This window comes from Cygnus olor, chromosome 28 (genome assembly GCF_009769625.2).
Source record: "Cygnus olor isolate bCygOlo1 chromosome 28, bCygOlo1.pri.v2, whole genome shotgun sequence".
In the NCBI taxonomy this organism is placed as follows: domain Eukaryota; kingdom Metazoa; phylum Chordata; class Aves; order Anseriformes; family Anatidae; genus Cygnus; species Cygnus olor.
The window spans coordinates 1,040,085-1,057,815 of record NC_049196.1 but is presented as its reverse complement, the minus strand read 5'-3'; the positions used below and the strand labels follow the sequence as shown (position 1 = coordinate 1,057,815).

Here is a 17,731-nt window from a genome sequence, read left to right as displayed (position 1 = left end):
GGTGGGCCTGTTCCTTTCGGTTAGTTTTCTACTTAGCTTTGTCGCCTTGCTTCTTGCTTTGGGTCTGCCCGTGTTCCCCTGGGGTCTGTCGCGTTGCTTTGCCGACGTGCTGGAGGAGGTGGGGCTGAAGGCCGCGCGCGCTGCAGTGAAGGAGGGCAGCAGCCAGGCCGGTCACCGGTGCGGCCTCAAAACGTTTGATAAGAGTAATTGGGATGAAAGCCTTCTGTGAAGTCAGTGCTTTTAAAGCTTCTGGTGGTGGGCAGCTTCTTGTAGCGGGCTGTCGTGAGGTGAATAATCCCCAGCTCTGGTGTTTCATCAAAGCGGTTTGAGGAGATGCGAACCATGGAAGAGGAAAATGTGAAGGAAACGCAAGCAGCTTTGCTGCCTGCCAGATAGGAGCCTGCTTGTGTAGCTTTGAGAAGGGTGTTAGTGCAAAATAAAGAATGCTTTCTTATAAAATAACAAAAAACCCTCTCAATAACTAATTCACAACTTGACTTCTTGCGCGGGCTGTGGCTCGCTGGGCAGAGGCGGCGGGGCAGGTGCGAGAGCAGCGATACGACTGCGACCTCTTATCTCTGATGCTTTAATAATCTTATCAGCGTAACGGGGAAGGAGACAGTAAAATTGCAGAACACCTTTGAGGGGAAGCAAGCTGGAAAGAAGCAAGGAAGCTACTATGCAAAGGAAATTAGGATAGAAGCCAAGGACCCAGAGAAAAGCCCCGAAAACCCACGTTTTGTGGTGACCAAACCGTGTTACGGTCAAATTATTCCCGTGGAAGTGAATTTCCACACTTCAAGGCAGAGCTGAATGTGAGGGAAAGGGGATAAAGGCACTGCACCCATCCCTCCACCATCCCTCCGTCTCGCTGCTTCTGTTTGCGTGCAGGGAGATGGCCCAGAGGCCAGCAGATTGCAGGAACGGGTAACTCCTCTCCCCTGGGAGTCTGGAAATCCAGCTGGGTGTAGGCTTTGCAGCGTTCCCCGCAAATACGCTGGCTGCTGGGTGAATACGGTGGCTCCCGGTGCCCCGTTCCAGGCGGTTTTAGCAACAGGGTGCCAACAACAATGTGCAATTGTGAGCTTTACAGCAGTGTGTTTATTCAAATAGAAATCTTTCTGCAGGTTTCATTGTGAAAGAGGCACTCTTCTTCCCCGGCGATCTATTCTGGTCCTCGATGCAAGTTTTTCGGGAAGGATGTGAAACCTCGTTGATGCGAGGCCAGCCCTATAGATGTAAATCCTTCCCGGGCAGAGCTGCCTCCGCATCCCAGCTCCCCAGGCGTGGTAGAGGTGGCGTCACCGATACCCCATCTGCAAAGAAATGGAGTTGCGTGAAGTTTTGAAAGCCTCAGCGAGGTGAGCGCGACAGCCACCCCGTTGCCGTTCTTCCTTAGATAAATCGTTGAACGTAAATGTGTCTGCTGCTTCCCAGCGCGCTGCCAAGATACCGCAGGTACATAGCCCATGGGGCTGTGTGTAATAGGCAATGGCTTTGGGCCCGGAAAGCTGTTTACAAAGTATTTACCCCAAGGTGCCTGCCTGCCTGGCACTTGTGCTTGCTTTATCCAAGCACCGATCCTGCACCGTTTGGGCTGCAGGGCCGTGCCGGTGCCAAAAGCAGCGAGAAAGCCTCTCGCTTCTCGCCAAAAAGTGATTTGAAGGAGATAATAGGGCCTTATCACAACAGGAGGATTGCTGGGAAGCGCTCCTGCCTGGCGTTTAAACGTGATGACTGTTTTTGAAACTCCGAAGAGCGTGGTTGGATTTGGAGTCGATAACAAAGCCTTGCTGGTCCCGGGCTGCGCAAGCTCCTCGAACGCCAGGAGCTGGTTGTGCTCCACGCTGTCGTTTTCCCCCTCAAACCAAGATTTCTATTGGTTTGAAGGGCTCGCTCGGAGATACGTACTCTCAACTCCTTCTCATGCCTGAAAACGCAATTAAGGAGAACACGTTGGCTTTCTACAATCTTAAATTAGCGCCTTGCTGCTCTGCAGCCCCATGGTGAAATTAAACGAGAAAAGCTTTGGAGGGTGTGCAAGGCTTGGAAATGCCTCGGAGTCATGTAGAGGCTGGGGACCGTCTGCTAGGAGGGAAATAGAAGGAATCTGGGGGCAGTGGCTTCTCCCAAAGCACCCTTTGTGAGTGTCTCTGGGTGTTGGGAGCTCCCCTTCCACTCCTGGCAGCCTCGGTGTGGGTGAGGAGGGGACCTCCGGGGGACGGGTCCGGCCCCTTCCCCACTGCCGTCTGCCTGACCCCGTCTTCGCCTTCGGCTGGGAAGTGTCTCCCAAATTCCTCCCTTCCCTCCCGTGGCCAGGCAGTGTGCGGGGAATCATTCTAATTTAAGTCTGTGCGAATTAAGGCAATTTGGTTTTGGCTCTTCACCAGTGGAAACAGGGAGATTTGGACGCCCTCCTTCTGACGGGAGCGCTGTGGATAGCAGCGGGAGACGGGGCTTGGGAAATTCAGCTGGTGCTTTGCACAATGTCTTAAACAGCAAAAGCTTCGGGTGTGCAGAGCAGTGCTTCTGGTGGCATTTTTTTTCCTGGAATAGCTTAAAATGTAAATATTTGGAAAGTAGCATTTCCTCGCTGAGTACTGATTATGAGGTGTTTCTGGGATGGCTTAAAGAAATGGACTGTATAGTAATGAAAAAACCACACCTATAACATGGAATTTGATGGCTTTCTTCTTTATTTAGCCGTGTCGCCGCCTCCGGCTTCGAGAGCGAGCTGGGTGGCTGGCTCGAGGGATTTGCACGCGTCCACGTGTGGCCCTTGTGGAGAAATAGATGATTTCCGAGGTGCTTTTGGGATCGCGTGCCAGAGGCAGTCTGGCACCTGTGGGGTCGGGAGTGACATCCACGCGGTGGGGACGCTGTCCTGGACCTGCCTGGCTTCCTGAGGAAGATTAAAGCGTGAATATTCATGAGTTAATTTGCTTAATTCCTGCGTCCTGCAAGTAACGGTCGGTATTGCAGCGACCGTGGAACCGCCTGAGTCTCGGTCCCGCGGGCGCCCGCCGTAGCACCCCGGTGTCTGTAACATGGCGAGGAAGCTGCCGGCGGATTACAGCCAGCGCTGGAAGCTGCCCTAATCGCATCGTAAACGCCTACGTATGCGCACACGCACGTATGTACGGGGGGATTTTGGCCTGCTTGACACCCAAAACGCTTTAGCCTTGGCTGGACAGCATCGTTGTGGTCGCGGAGCTTGGGTCTCCCTGCAGAGGAGGTCGGATCCTTCCCTCCCTATGGGTGGAGGCTCCGCGGGACTGATCCTGCCCGGCACAGGCGTGAGCTGCAGCCCTGCCTGCTCCAGCCGTACCCCGAGCGATGCCGGCAGCGCGCGGAGCTGCCTGGTGTGTAAAAAGAAGCATTTACGTACAAAAAGTGAGCGCGGCGGGAGAGGCTGTTCCTTCGTTTGGACCCTCGCGGTAGATCCCCGGCAGCTCCTTGCTGTGCCGGCGGAGCTTTGCAGCTGTGTTCGGCCTCGCAGCACCGAGGTGCTGCTGTTTGTGTGTGCAAGGAGGTGGCGAAGCAGCCGCGGCACCACGAGTTGGTGGCTGTGGGCCGTGCACTCAGCGAGGATCCCATTCGGCGAGGAACAGGCGGGTTTGAGGATTGCCTTGGGATGACAACAGCCCCAAGATTGCTCCGGTGATAAATGACATCAAGGAGATTTTCTGCCTAACGAGTGTATGATTAGAGAGTGTGGAAGATAATAAGAGCGGCATTTAACCAACAAAGCCAGGAAATTCCAGATTAAAGCTCGCGTGTTTCGCTTGCTGTGCTTGGGTTTGGGAGTCGGTGCCGTTAGGGACTTTGGCCCATCTTTAGGAATAATCCTGACAAGCGATGGTTTTGAGGCGCCAGCAGAGAAAATGGGTTTGCTCGTCTGTGCAATACTGAAATTTCCTCGCCTGCTCTCAGGATGGCAGCGCCGCTGTCAACCAGCCTTACGCGGTTTTTCCCCTCTTATTCACGTGCCAAATTTCAGCTTAGGAGGAGTTTTTTCCAGCAGGTTACGTTCCTTGACAGTCGACTTCTTTCTTTTTTTTCCACGGTAACCCTTTAGCTGCACAATCCCGCCGAGCGTTAGCCCGGTCCGGGCCTCGGCCGAGCGTGCTGCTCTCCATCTGTGCCGTGAGGAATGCAGTAAATCAGGATCTGAACGCGAGGCACAGCACACACCTACGTGTGGCTTTCTGGATCTTAGGACCTGCTAAAACCGAAGGTTTACAGCATGCACCTTCGCGCTGGCTGGTTTTGTTCCCTTCTGGGAAGGAGGTCGGCTCTCGGAAGGATTTCTGGGGGGCTGCCTTTGGAAACCTTTCGGTGGAGACTTTGGGGGCAGCAGGGTCTTGCAGCCGGGGCTGCCCGCTGCCTCGCGTTTCCCCCGTCGCGTCCTTGCTGCCTTTGCCAGGTGGATCTGAAGGGCTCTCGAAGTTGCGAAAGGTGAAGGAAGCTTTAGGAAATAGCCCCGCAGCTCCACGGCACCGGGGCTGGTTAAAAGCAAGCGCGGGCCAAGACGTTTCTCCTTCCTGGAGAGCTGGGCTGGAGCGTTCCTGTTCCTCTGAAAGAAGAGGAGGTTGCCTTTTGTGCCTGAAAGGCTTCTTGGTTTTATTTTCCGTAGGCGACTTCTGCTAATTGCGGCGCTTTGTTGGCGCCGTTGCGCGGCGCAGGGCTGCCTGCCCCCGGAGGGGTCGGGGGGTGTGGGCAGAGGCGAGAACCTTGCTGCTCCCAGGAAACCTCATTTCTTCTCCTGGGTGTTCTTACGAAGAGGGGCTCCCCCGAGTCGCTTTGAAATGAGAATTATTCCTCCCCAAAGCTGCCGAGCCCTCGTCACGCCTGCGTCCGCGGCATCGCTCCGGCTCTGCCCTATGGAGGGCGAAGCCCGGGGAGGCCAGCAGCGGTCCTGCAGCACGCTTATTTGGGGTTATTTGGGGGGTGGGAGGCGTTCCCCCCCCCTCTGGGGAGACGGGGGCACCTGCCACCGGATAGTTCACAGCCAGCTCCGAGGCTGCTTCCCCGGGTTAATTATTTTATGCCCTGTAACGCGAGCCGCGCGCGGTGTTGCTCTCTCGTTCCTAGATTGAGGCCGAGGTGCTGATCCGGGCGCCGCCGACCCCAGCTGCCGGGAGGAATCCATGAGCACACGGCCTTGGCTATGGACATCGTCCTGTCGGATTTTGTTCGCTCAACGGGGGCAGAGCCGGGACTGGCCAGAGACCTGCTGGAAGGTAAATAAAGCCGGGGACAGAAGCAGGGAGGAGGCTGCTGGGGGTGACGGGGCTCGGAAGAGGGGCAGGGAGGCTGCTGGAGGGACCCGCGGGGCTGGAGGTGTCAAAGCGGCGCCGTCAGCAGCGTGGTTGGTGAAATTCTGCCCCGGTTTCTCGTTACGCGTCCAGCGGCTAATGAATTTCACATGTTTGGAAGGGGAACGTGTCAAAGAGAGCCGCGATATCCCTTCGCTCATCCTCTCTGTTCGCTGCCAGCAGCGGTCCAGAACGGTGGCAAAACCTGGGGGTTTCTCCTGTGCCTTCCGCAGGATTGAAGGCGCAGCGTTAGGTGACGGCTGCCTGTGCTTTCCGAGCAGTAGAGGAGTAATTATATACGCAAAACCGTGCTTTTACTGGTAGATCTTGTTCTGCCTGTGAAGGTGGTTTGATTATGCCCGTATAAATTGCTGCTTTGTTGGTATCTCTCCGTCCGCGCTGCGAGCGGCGTGCTGCCGAGTCGCTGACCTCCCCTGGCAGCGTCCCTGCGTAGCCCGACGTACGGGGAGCCACGTCCAGCACTCGTCACGGGACGCTCCCATCAAACAGGGCCAGTCCTGTTTGATAGGCACGAAGATGCTGAGGAATCGCAGACAAGTCTCCAAAATCCACCACCACCATCATCATCATCATCACCTGCGCTCGGTCCGTTCGCTTTTAAGCAGCCAAGGCAGCCCTCGGGAGGCTCAGCACCCCGCGCTGGCAGCCTTCCAGCGCTCTGCCTACCTAAAAAAAAAAAAAAAAAGTGTGTGCTTGCCCTAAAACACAGCGTGATGTTGACTCTCTTCCCCCCTAGCCTGCACGAGATCGAGAACTTGCTCGTTAGTGGTCGTGTTGAGCGTAGAGGCCGGGGGTGATCTGTTTGGTCACCGGTAGCTGCGGGAAGGGGGAGAGGAGAGGGGCTGCCAGGTCCGAATTTTGGGACTGGAAGCGTTCTTGCAAGCGTTGCCTTTGGGTTCATGTTGACAAAAGGCTGGCGAGTAAATATTGGCCTGTGCCGTAATGCTGGAGGACAGAAACGTTGCATGTGAAGCAGAGAGGGCTATGCTTGGCAGTCAGTTAACCAGTACGCAATTAAATAACACAAGACCGTGCTTGCTGTGATACCTCAGCTATAGGATCATCCTCTCGTCTTCGGAACAAAGGTGAGCCTGCGAGTTTGAGCTGCTGCAGGTTGCTGATGGGGAACAAACTCCCACCCGTTTTTGACCTCGTTTTGGGGATGTTTCTGCCTCCCATCCCTTCTCTTGCGTAGCTCGAGCTCAGGGCTCGCTCCTGAAGCACCCGTACCACCCCTCCGCTTGCTGCCGCCCGGTGCCGTGACGGCGAGGCACGCAAAGCCCTGAAATCGTTGCCCTAATCCGTGTCTTCAGGCGGTTTGCTCCAGCTCCCTGGCTGTAGCGCTGCTCCTGGCACGGGCCAGCAGGCGGAGGGTGCCGTTCCTCGCCCGGCTCCCGTGAGCCGTGTGCCGGCTGCAGGATTTCACCCGCTCAGCGTGCGGCCGCGTCGTCGCAGCGGAAGTCTGGCGAGTTGTGGCTTTTGTGGCGTGTTTATGCTCTGGTTTCTGGTTTTAGGTTTCTTTGTTTCACGTTAGGATTTCTAATGGTATCTTTCAGAATTAACATTCACGCTTGTGATAGAAAAAGCTAAAAGCAGATATTCCTCCAAATTTTCTCTCTCTCCCGCTCTGGCACACCGGTTGATTTATTTTGACAGCAGTTGTTTTACCTCGTTTTCACGACGCGCTGCTGAGCGCTGCTGTTTTTGCTGTAGTCTCTGTGGAATTGACAACTCCACGTGTGGAAATGAGGCGAGACAGATTTGTCTTTTCTTTTTCTTTGGTGTGTCTTAGTAAGGTTGTAGTGTGCAGTACAGCAAAAGAGCTGTACGAGGTGAACTAGTCAGACGTGAAGTTTGAGGGCGAATTGAGGAATTGGTGAGCTGTGGTTTTCTGCCTGTGCTCGGAGTTTCGTGCACGTTTCAAGCAAAGCCACCGTGGGGCTCGTGCCGTGCTCCTTGCTCAGCGCCAGGTCTCGGCGTCTGCTCCATCGTTCGGATCTCGGGCGCTGCTGGATCCCGACGCCTCGACGGCAACGCGCTTCAGCGTCCTCGTGCACGCAGAGCTGAAGAACTGGGGGAAAAGGGGCACGTTATCGGACAGCGCTGTTTGGATTCTGCTCCGAAATTTGTCCCACATCCTGCCAGCATCGCGAGGAAAACGGGCTCTGGGTCTCTCTCTGGTTGAGCCCTGGCCCCACGTGTCCCTGAGGGTTTCCCTCTGCCTGCTTTTGCGTGGTGCAAGAGCTGCTCGCGGGCCTGCCTCCTCCTGCTGCCTATGTCCTGAAGCAGGTGACGATGTGACGGCGCCTTCAATTTTAATCCGGTGGCTCGTTCTCGTTCCTTGATGCTGGTTCTTCGGTTCATTTAAAAAATAAAAAGGCTCAAAAGGTGAACCTTAAAATAACTTTCTATTTGGAGGCAGTCACTAAATGTCGCGAATTACATCTCTCAAAAGGATTTAAATACTTGAAAAATGTATTTCCTTTTGGGAATTAGGCATAACGATTTCTGTTATTGTCTGTGAGCTATCATATAAACCAACTGACAGTTTATATCTCTCTTCTGTAGTGGAGTTACTATATATAAAGCTGGCTTGCTTTCTATGCTGTCTGCTAACTTGCAAATTTAAGAGCTTAGATTAACAGTGTTCATAAAAATCACAATTTTTGCAAACGTAAGCCATATGGTAGACTCTTTTTTGCTATATATTCTTGCTTTCGGAAGACAGTGGCTTCTAAAAGGTCAATTTATTACATACTGAGAGGCTCGAGTGTAGTAACATATATTCTTTCAGCCCGCTGGGTAGTGTTAGCAGGAAGTGGAACTGCTTTCGGGGTTCACCTGACTCCACTAAGTTCAAGCTGAATAAGTTTTACTGAATAATTCATCTGGCTAGTAATGGCTTGAGCCTGCTGAAAAGCGTTGCAGCTACTGCCCAGCCTGGCTGGCACCTTGCTTGCTCTTATATTTTGGGTGTCAGCTGGAAGAGAGGTGGGTGGCTGCCTCCTAAAAACCCCGGACAGGCGCTGGAGAAGTTAGGAGCCCTCAGCTGCTGAGGTCGTGCTCGCTCGAGCGTTATCCTGCAATAACGTGGGGGAGCAGAGAGCTGTCGGCTGCTCCGCTTCGTCAGCAAAGGAGCGGTGTCGGCGTCACGGTGGATTATCTTCACTGCAGCTTACGAAACAGCGCTTGGCGTGACCTGGGGCAGGGGGCTGCTCGGCTGGCACCGGTGGACATAGCGCAGCCCGACCTTCCATGTTCTGGTGACCCTGCCCTTCGTTTCCCAGCCAGAAGGCTAATTCTGGCAAAACCCAGGGGTCTTGGGAGGTTTCTGGAGGTTTTGCGGACATCCAGCCCTGGGAGCAGCAGCTCCCTCCGAGCTCAGCGCGCTCGACGTATGCATAAGCCACCCCTCGTGGCACCGGTGGCAGCACACCCAACGTCTGCTGGGCACTTCATGTTGAGTTATATTTCTTCCAGAAACCCAGATCCTGGTTAGGAATATAGCTTCAAGTCCAACGGGTAGATGAAGGACTATTATTAGCTTTTGGTGTGGATGGTTAGGAGCTGACTTGATTTCCCTCTCGTGATGGTGACCGCTGTCGATGCCTCCCAATCCAGGTAAAAACTGGGACCTGAGCGCAGCCCTGAGCGACTTCGAACAGCTTCGGCAGGTGCACGCGGGGAACTTGCCGCCCTCCTTCAACGAAGGACGCAGCTACAAACCCTCAGAGAAGGAGGCAGCCCGCGCGGGGCGACCGCCGCTGCAGCGGCAGGATGACATCGTGCAAGGTAAGCGTGTCTCGCTGCCCCGTAGCCGAGTCCCAAAGCTGGTAGGGAGCGGGTTCGGTCTTCTCCTGGTGGCTGAAACGTTTGTCAGAGCAGTTCAGCTTCTGGAGACTGAAAAATAGTAACTGAAGGCAGCGATTTTAATCATAGCTTCTGTGAAGTTTGCTGCTTCTGCGCCGTTCAGGTGGATTTTTCATCTTCCTTTTCCTCTCAGAAAAACGTCTGTCTCGAGGCATTTCCCACGCCAGCTCTACCATCGTCTCTCTGGCCCGTTCCCACGTCTCCAGCAACGGCAGCAGCGAGCACCTGCTGGAGATGCCCATTTCCACCTTCCAGTTGCCTGACCTCACGGTGTACACCGAGGAGTTCCGCAGCTTCATCGAGCGCGACCTCATCGAGCAGTCGATGCTGGTGGCATTGGAGCAGGCTGGTGAGCATTTACACCCCAAATTATTATTTTTTTTATGCTAATGCAGCCAGCGGTGGCAGTTTGCAGCAGTACCAACTGGAGTGTGCTGGCACACAAGCCTTAGGCAGCGGAGAACCGAGCAAGGGCGCGTATCTGTGATAGATATTATTTCATCCCTTTTTATAGCGTGGTGCAAGAGTTGAGCAAGAGTCTGCTTCGCTTCGCCTGCAGACACCAAATGTAAATTGTGCGCGCGTGTCGTCATCGCTCATGCAGCTGAATGGTAATGCTCGAAAAAAAAAAAAGCTGCATTATCTCACCACCTAAGCTTCCCCATGCCCTGCGCTATCCCAGCAGCCTTACTGTGAGAAGGGGGGGGGAAGAAATCATTGCATAACGCCACCAGCAGCTAATCATCACGGACAGATATCAGCAGTGATTACAGACGTTTTAGATCGATGATGCATTTTATACGCTTGCTGCTTCAATGCAGGGAAACTCGTCGGCTGGCTTTGTGCGTGCCCGGAGAGGAACCACCTCGGGAGCGCAGCCGGGTTTGTTTTCCAACGTGCTGGTTTCCTCCTGAATAGTTGCTAGGTGATCTGTAAATAAGATTGAGCTGGTGGATGAATGGGACCTCCGTGCTGGCGGAGAACAACCTAATCCGTGTTACCAGGACAGCGTGCAATTGGCACAGGGTGGGGAAAGAGGCAAACCAGGCGAGATCTGGGGAGCCCTTGCACCTCTCCTTTATTTCTGTCAGCAGTCCGCATACCTAGAAAACTGTTCCTTCAAAGAGAACGTGTGTTCTTCACGTCAAATTTTAGACCCATCCCGCTCAAGTGTTCCTGTAATAAATATTCTCATGTTTTGGAAATGAGCACTTGATCCAAGCGATCTCGTTACAGCGGCGTTGCTCTTCGTTGACTGTCAAGCTGTCGTGTCTAATGCAAATTAAAATGCACTTACCTGCATCGAAGCAGAGCCCAGGCTGGGCGTCGGATTGCCACGTTTCAGCACAAACTCTTGGCTCAGAGAACTCCGGTGCTTTCAGGTGGTTAGGATCTAGTTTTCAGCATAGGTCTCTCAAGCTGTAATTCACACGAATCCTTTTCGTGAACACAAAACACGTTAGAGGCATGTCTGTGACCCTGCAGGAGGAGGCACGAGCCGTCAGCAGGGCAGGCAAGAGATTCCTGTGGCCTCAGAGGGAGCTGGATCGGGCCTCTTGGCTGTGCTTTTTCCTATGAGTGCTGGTGACACTTCCCAGTGTTAATGTTTAGTAATTGATTTTTTAGAAAGTGCCATCTGAAGGCAAAGTGTGCCTGCATTATGTATGTGGGTTCGTTATAAATGAATGTTTATCTTTAATAAAGGGCTGTACATGAAATCTTCCAAGCTTAATTTGAAGTAGGGTTTTGAGCACGGTGCTGTGATCTACACCGATACCCTTTATTAATTTAGTATGTGCTGTCCTTAGGGGATTAAGCAAATATTTTATAGACCAATAAACGTGAAGGATAGAACTCTTCGGGTTCTATCCAGAGCTCCCTTTACGCCAGTGTGGCAGAGCAAGCACGCTTTCAAGTGGCTGTAAATCGTAACGACGTCCTCTGGGGAAGCTGTTAACGTGCTCAGCATTCTACGAAAAGGCCTTGGCGGAGCTGAAAATTTGGCCCTTGGTGTTTTTCTCGCCGCGCACCCGGGGAAGCAGCAGGCAGCGCCTTGCCCCGGGCTGTTCTAAAAGTCGGGAAGAGTTGGAAGAAGCCCCGGGCTTGGTTGCTGTGCCTTTGCTCCAAGGTAGGGCTTTCTCCCTGGGGTCAGGGAAGCAACGCCAAGCGCTCCTCCAAAAGTCCCCCAGCGCATTGGCAAGAAGACTTCTGCTTCGCTCTCCAGGCCGGCGCTGCAGTAAACATCTGTAGGTGGACTATTAAAAAGTGCTGAGTGAAGGGTTCGGCACCTCTCCTCCCCGCCTGCTTGCTTCACTGCTGGAACGGTGGCAGAGGACCGGCGAGAGCAGGTTCCTCGTTCCTGGAATGCAAATCTCCTGCGTCTCGGAGCGGGCCATCAAAGCCACCGGCGCACGTCCATCCCTTGGGAATGCATCACCCGGCTCCCGAGAAGCTTTTCAGCCGGGTTTAGCCCGTGTGTGGTCAGAGGCACGTGTGCGCACGTCCCCCCCTCTGTCTTACGCACTAGCGTCCGACTTGCAAAGCTCCTGCAAATGTTTTAGCCCGTCAGTCACTGGCCAGCCTGGCCTTCCCGACAGGAGAGGCGAGCTCCCGGCTGGGGCCGCCTTGCTCCAAAAGGCAGCTGAAGTTCTCTTCCTTCGGCGGAGCAGTAGCACAGCTGGCCGTAACCCACGGCAAGCCTTCGCTTCTCGTCCCTCCCGACCCGTGGAAGAGGCTCAGCGTTGAGGGAGAGAGCAGCTATGGATGTGTCAATGCGTTAGAACCAGCTCTTGTTGCTGCCAGATCCCGAAACAAAGGGTTTTCTCCTGCAGGTATTGTTTAAAGGAAAATTCAGATCAATTGGAAGAGGGAGGCTACGGGTGTATTATCGAACTTCAGATGCGGTAAACCAGCTTGCCACTTCCAGCTGCTCTTCTCCTTTTTTTTTTTTTTTTATCAATAACCTAGTCCCAGGTCGTGGCCCCGCTCCTTCATCTCCAGCTTCAGCAAGGGAAGAAAAATGTTCTGCAGCAGCCACCCAAGCGCGGTGGCGGGCGGTGGCGCTGGACTCGTCGCGTCAGCCCGGGGAGCCTGAGGACAGCTCATCCCCTGGAACGCTACCTCCGTCACGCAGGGAGCACGGCCTTGTCAGCACGGCTCCGGAGTCCCTTGGTAGCCCCAGGGAAGCCATTTGGTTTCTCTGTGAGTCAGGGCTCGGCGCTGGGCTAGGAGGAGCATCGTGTCTGCTCCTTCCTCTTGGCGTGACCCATTTCCACGGTTCCTGTTAGAAGCACGTGCGGCATTCCACAAAACAGCGTTTGTGCGCAGGTTCCCGATCCCTGCTGGAACAAAGAAATGTTCTCACCGTGCCACGAAACATCCCAAAACACTCCAAAACCAGCTGTGTGGCGGGGCTGGATCCCGTGGGAGCGGTGGTCCTGGTGTCCCCTGCAAAGGGGAGCCCCTGGTGCTGGCTTCAGATGCGCAGAAAAGCTGTCGCTGACCTCCCGGGCTTGAATTCTGGAGCTGCGTCAGCTCTCGGCAGGGCTTTTCTGCCAGCCAGCGGGGACAGCGGGGTGACAGCCTAGAGCTGAAAAGCAAAAGGCAAGCGAGGGGCAGCCGGGAGCTCGGGACGCTGCTGCGAGCGAGCTGTAAGCCAGCAACAGCAAACTTCTTGGCACGCGTGTCGGTTTGTCCTGCTCGCTGCAGCAGCATTTCTTGTGCTGCCGCGGAAGCGCTGATGGCAGGAAGATTCATTGTGCTCCTGAATGCAATTGTTTTCCCTTCTGCCTGCACGCAGAGCTTCCCGGAGCCGCTGCTAATAGCTGCGTGCAGAGAAATACGATGTTTTAAATACTCGTAGGGGGCCTCTTGGCCCTTTTACCGCCTCGACGCAAGCGAAACGCCGCGAAGGGGTTGGGGAATGCGGCTTCTTTTGAGGGAGCGAAGCTGCGACGACCTCTCTCGCGTAACTCGGAGCATGTGGAAGTCTGAACGAGTGACTCTGCGTGTGCAGCATGTCGTGACCGCGTGCTGCAGATAGAAATGCCTCCCGAAGGAGTGGCCTCGGGCCCAGACCTGGCCGCGCGTGGGGCTGCGAGGTGCCGAGCGGAGGAGCAGCGAACGCCCGGGGAGCGGCGACGCCCCCGAGCTCCGCGGTCGCGTCCGGAAAAAGAGCAGCAAAAATCCTCCAGGAAAAAATGTGCAGGGGATAAAAAAGCTCAGTGCTGAGTGCGGTGGCGCCCCGCGTTTTGTTTAGCTGTTGGGAGATGCTGGTTTTGCTTCTCGCTCTGCTCTCCTGGCGCCGCGCCACTTGGCGCAGGTTTGCGCCTTTGCCGGGCCAGGAGCTGTGCCGAGCGAGGCCAGCCCGCTTCTCCGAGCGGAGCTCTTGTCCCGAGGCTGTGCGCCGAACCCTTTTCAGCTCCAGCGGGTTCCTTTCCTGACGCTGAGACGAGAAATTAGCAGCATCACGCCGCAGTTAGCCCTGCGTGCTGTGTTTTCCTGCGTTTATCTCCCGGCGGTGTTGGAAAGCAGCTTTCTGAAGGCAGCACCCCTGCTTCTGCTGCACAATTTCAAGAAATCCTCTGCTCCCGTGAGAGCCGGGGTGGCTGCCAGGGGCCGTGCTCAGGAACAGGGATATTTGTTAGAAATATACGGCCGGGCGAGGCGCAGCCTGGCTGGAGCTGTAAGCCTGAGGTGGTAATTTCGTACAGTTTTGTTACCTGGATAAATGTTTAACTTCTAGCGTTGAGTTTAACTGCAGCGCGTTTGTTAATTTTTCCTAGCTTCTATTTTTAGATGGTCTGAAAACCTTCTCTCTTGACTCGTAGTAATTCCAGTGCCTGATATTACCCCAAAGCTGCTATTTTTAAACCCGGTAAAGCGCCGTCAGTTTGCATTTTCGTTGGTAAAGCCGCTTAGCTGCTTGGCTCAGCAAAAGTTCCTGACGATTGTACCGAAACTAGTGAGCAGGGAAAAAATGACCGATGCGAGACGCTTTAAATAGGAGGGATCTGGTTGCTAAAAGCAACTCCAAGCAGTCTCGTTATTAGCTGGAGAAACTGGAAAAGTTGTTGGGCACCGTTTGGGACCGGCGCCCTGGATGTGTTCTCAGCAGGATGGGGTTTTTTTCTGGGGGGGGAACTGGGTAGAAAGAGAATGCTGCTCTGGGTTAAAGCCCTGGCTGGACTTGCTCCTGTTTTCAGCTTTATCTCTAATTTGTGTTGACCTTAAGTAAGGATTTCGCGTTTCCTGCCTGTCCTTGCAGCCTCGCCAGCTCCCCAAGCCCCCACACTGTCCTTTTCGTTGCGTCGCCTTGGCTCCTTTCTTCCAGCCGCAGACCGGGCACGCAGCTCACATCCGTGGGTGTTCCCATCGCAAACCAAGCAGGCTGCACTCCTCAAATTTCTTTTTTTTTTTTTTCTCTTTCTTTTTTTTTGAGCAGATGAACCCAACGGTCCCGCGGTGCGTAACGGGCCCCGTTTTCACGCTCTCCGATATTTCCCCAGGTCGCCTGAACTGGTGGGCGAACGTGGACCCCAGCTGCCAGCGGCTGCTCCCCCTGGCCACCACGGGTGACGGGAACTGCCTGCTGCACGCCGCCTCCCTGGGTAAGAGCCTCGCTGAGTGCGGGATGGAGAAATAGCCAAGTGGTTCCCTTTGGCCCCGGTAAAGAGCGCAGTGCGGGGAGATGGGTGGCCGCAGCCTCCCTTCCCCTCACCGGCCACTTTGTGCCATCGCACCGGGGAAGCTGACGCTGCTGGAGGAGGCGTGGGGAGAGCCCAGGACCCCAACCTGCCTCGGGGACAGGCTCTGCCCGTGGTGGGACCGAGCATTTCTCGTCCGCCCCGCGGGGAGCCGTGGGCCCGCTGCTCGTCCCGGGTGAGCCTCAGTAGGTGCCCAACTGCTGGGGCTCGGCGGGAGAGGCTGAGCTGAAGGCGCCGGGCTGCCAACTGCCTCTGTACTCCCAAAATTATTCTTTTGGGGTTCAGCCTTCCCTTTGGCAAGTTTCCCCGTGGTTCTGAAGGAAATGTGAGATACCAGAGGGCCCGTTCTCACTGCGGGGCGGCCTCGCAGAGCGGGGCAGTTTCCAGGGCCCGGGTTTGTCTCCTGTGACTTCACCTTGTCAAACGTGACAACGGTTTTGGAGGTTTCTAGACTTCTAAATCAGCTGGGTCGGGCATTTCCTTCGCGTTGCCGGCTCTGTTCAGACACAGCAAAACCACAGCCTTGTTTCACCTGGTCTAAATTTTCCCTCGACAGATCAGCTCGGCGGAAAGCACCGTGTGATTTTTGCGAGCAAATATTTTGCTTCATCTGGGAGATTCCTTACAGCCGAAGGCAGCAGCTGCTGCTTTTAGCTGTGCAGAAGCTCGCTGCGGGTGGGAAATGCAGGCTTTGGACAGGGGGTTGGGGGCTGCTGAATTTTTTGCGCAGTTTGGCCCTGCTTGCCTTGCGTTTCTCAGCCCTTTTTTCCCAATTTACCCGCTTCCGCTGGTTTTGTGGCAGGTTGTAGGAGTTCAGCCATTAGACAGCAGAAGATGGAGAAACGCCAGCTCTCGCTAATCCTCTGGTGCTTTTTCCCCCCCCCCCCGCTCTCTGTGCAGGTATGTGGGGTTTCCACGATAGAGATCTCATGCTTCGCAAATCCCTTTATACCTTAATGGATAAAGGTGTGGAAAGGGAAGCCCTGAAGCGGAGGTGGCGCTGGCAGCAAACGCAGCAGAACAAGGAGGTAGGAACCAGACTGAACGCGGTCCTCCGAGCAGAGGGGAAAATCCTGTTAAAACATCCCGTAGGTCTGGGAGGAAAAAAACATCCCGTAGGTCTGGGAGGAAAAACAAAAAAAAAGGTCTTGAATTTTGTGCAAGTCCGTGGCTTGCAGTACTCGGCTATGCCATGATGAGAACTATCCTCCCCTCTAAATTATGGCTGCGAAGCTTTGGTGAAACGCTCTTTATTACAAGGGAGGAAAATTCCTTTATTGGCGCTGTGTTACGTCCACTGCTGATGGAAAAGAGCTGTCGTGTAGGTCTCTCCCGCGATAAGATCAGAAAGATGTGCCTCAGTCGAGGCGTGGAGCAGCCTCCCCCACTAAAAAAGGAAACGGTGAGCTCGCCACATGAAAGGCTCCTAAAGCTGCGACGTGCTCCCCGCCGCCCCCGAAAGCAGGGACGTGGCTTTGTCAAGGCGGAAAGTTACCAGATGTCCTCGAATCGCACCGTGGTGTTGTGAGCAGAGTAAACTTTCGTTTCCACCTGACACTGAAGGATGTTGTTTACTTCCCAACTTCCTTTTTATTTTTGGAAGGGCACGGAGATTAGCATCTTGACAGGCTGAAAAAAAGATCTATTTCCCTGTTTGAAACAAAGTAGCTGATAAATAATTGGAGGTTTGACTGCTATTAAAAGCATGCTTTTGCGCGTCTCTTTAAACTGCGTGCTCAGGGCTGTCTCCAGAACTAGCCATCAGCAAAGCACTGTGACTTGTAGACCCTTAAAGGGCTTGAAAATACTCGGCGTGCAGACTCGGTTGTGTCGTTCCCTTGTAATAACCCTCAGCAGAAGCTTCTCGGAGGCAGGCGGGTGTAGGTGGTGCCTGCAGTCAGGTGCAACAGCCCAGCTTCAGCCGGTGCGGCAGGTACTGTGTAAGGGGTTGGCTGGAAGTCGGGGATTAGGAGCTCTTCCTTTCCAAACAAGCTCGGAAAGAGGCAGCCCAGGGTGATGGAAGTTGCTCCAACTTGCCTAACCCACTCTGGGTACAACGCTCTCCTCCCTCGCTTTGCTTTACGCTCGGATCAGTGATGAAAGAAGTCCCGTTGGAGGCTTAACCAGGAGCAGGGAAACTTAATTAATGCCTTACTGAACGAGCGGGGAGCTGGCTGGGCTGTCAGCTGCCTCTGGTTCGTGGCTTGAAGGCTTTCTTGGCAGCTTCGAGGACTGAGGATGTTGTGTTTGGATGCTGGAGCTCCGATCGCTGAGCCCAGGAACAGAGGAGGAGGGCAGGGCTGCCTGCTCTTCCTCGTGTCACAGCAGCTTGCCTCGCGGCCTTAACACGGCAGGCTCGAGTGTAGCTTTGTATTTTAAGGTATTTCACCCCTCACTTGGGATTAATAAGGCTTAACGAGCCTTTTAACTCCTTGGGACCGTGTTGGAAAGCTTCTCCGTTGAGGAGACATGGGGTAATTCCTGAAGCTAATACTTGCTGCGGACTTTTTGGAGTGGAGTGGTTGTACTGGAGGCAGGGTGCTGTGTTTGTGGGCTGGGAACAACGATGTCTTCAGAGCACTGCAGCTTTTCGAGGAAAGGGCCGTGCTTTGCGGGGGCTTTCCTTGGGCTGTTTTTGGGCTGGGTGCCTCATGGTTCACGTGGTGCGAGTGCAGAGTCGATGCTTGGTAATCGTAGCGTGCATGCTCAGGAAATGTGAGTAAAACGTCAGTCTGAGTGCATGGACAAACGAGAAAGGACTGAAAGGATAAACAGTTCAGCTTGACTGCGGTTCATAAAAGAATCTGCAGCGACGGA

The 17,731-nt window shown here is 54.4% G+C and overlaps 1 protein-coding gene across 8 annotated transcripts in view; it reads left to right on the top strand.

Annotated features, from left to right (window-relative positions):
* Positions 1 to 17,731, top strand: part of OTUD7B (OTU deubiquitinase 7B) — a 41,589-nt gene that overhangs the window by 13,523 nt on the left and 10,335 nt on the right. For 4 of the 8 annotated variants that reach the window (XM_040538900.1, XM_040538901.1, XM_040538899.1 and 1 more), the window contains exons 2-6: positions 5,095 to 5,243; positions 8,961 to 9,131; positions 9,343 to 9,558; positions 14,717 to 14,818; positions 15,815 to 15,942. In XM_040538900.1, coding sequence (XP_040394834.1) covers positions 5,171 to 5,243; positions 8,961 to 9,131; positions 9,343 to 9,558; positions 14,717 to 14,818; positions 15,815 to 15,942 — 690 coding nt within the window. In that variant the 5' untranslated portion in view covers positions 5,095 to 5,170. Of the gene's footprint in view, positions 1 to 56; positions 1,362 to 1,384; positions 4,459 to 4,530; positions 4,916 to 5,094; positions 5,244 to 8,960; positions 9,132 to 9,342; positions 9,559 to 14,716; positions 14,819 to 15,814; positions 15,943 to 17,731 lie in introns of those variants that run through there. The other 4 variants (XM_040538904.1, XM_040538897.1, XM_040538903.1 and 1 more) reach the window with 4 other exon arrangements.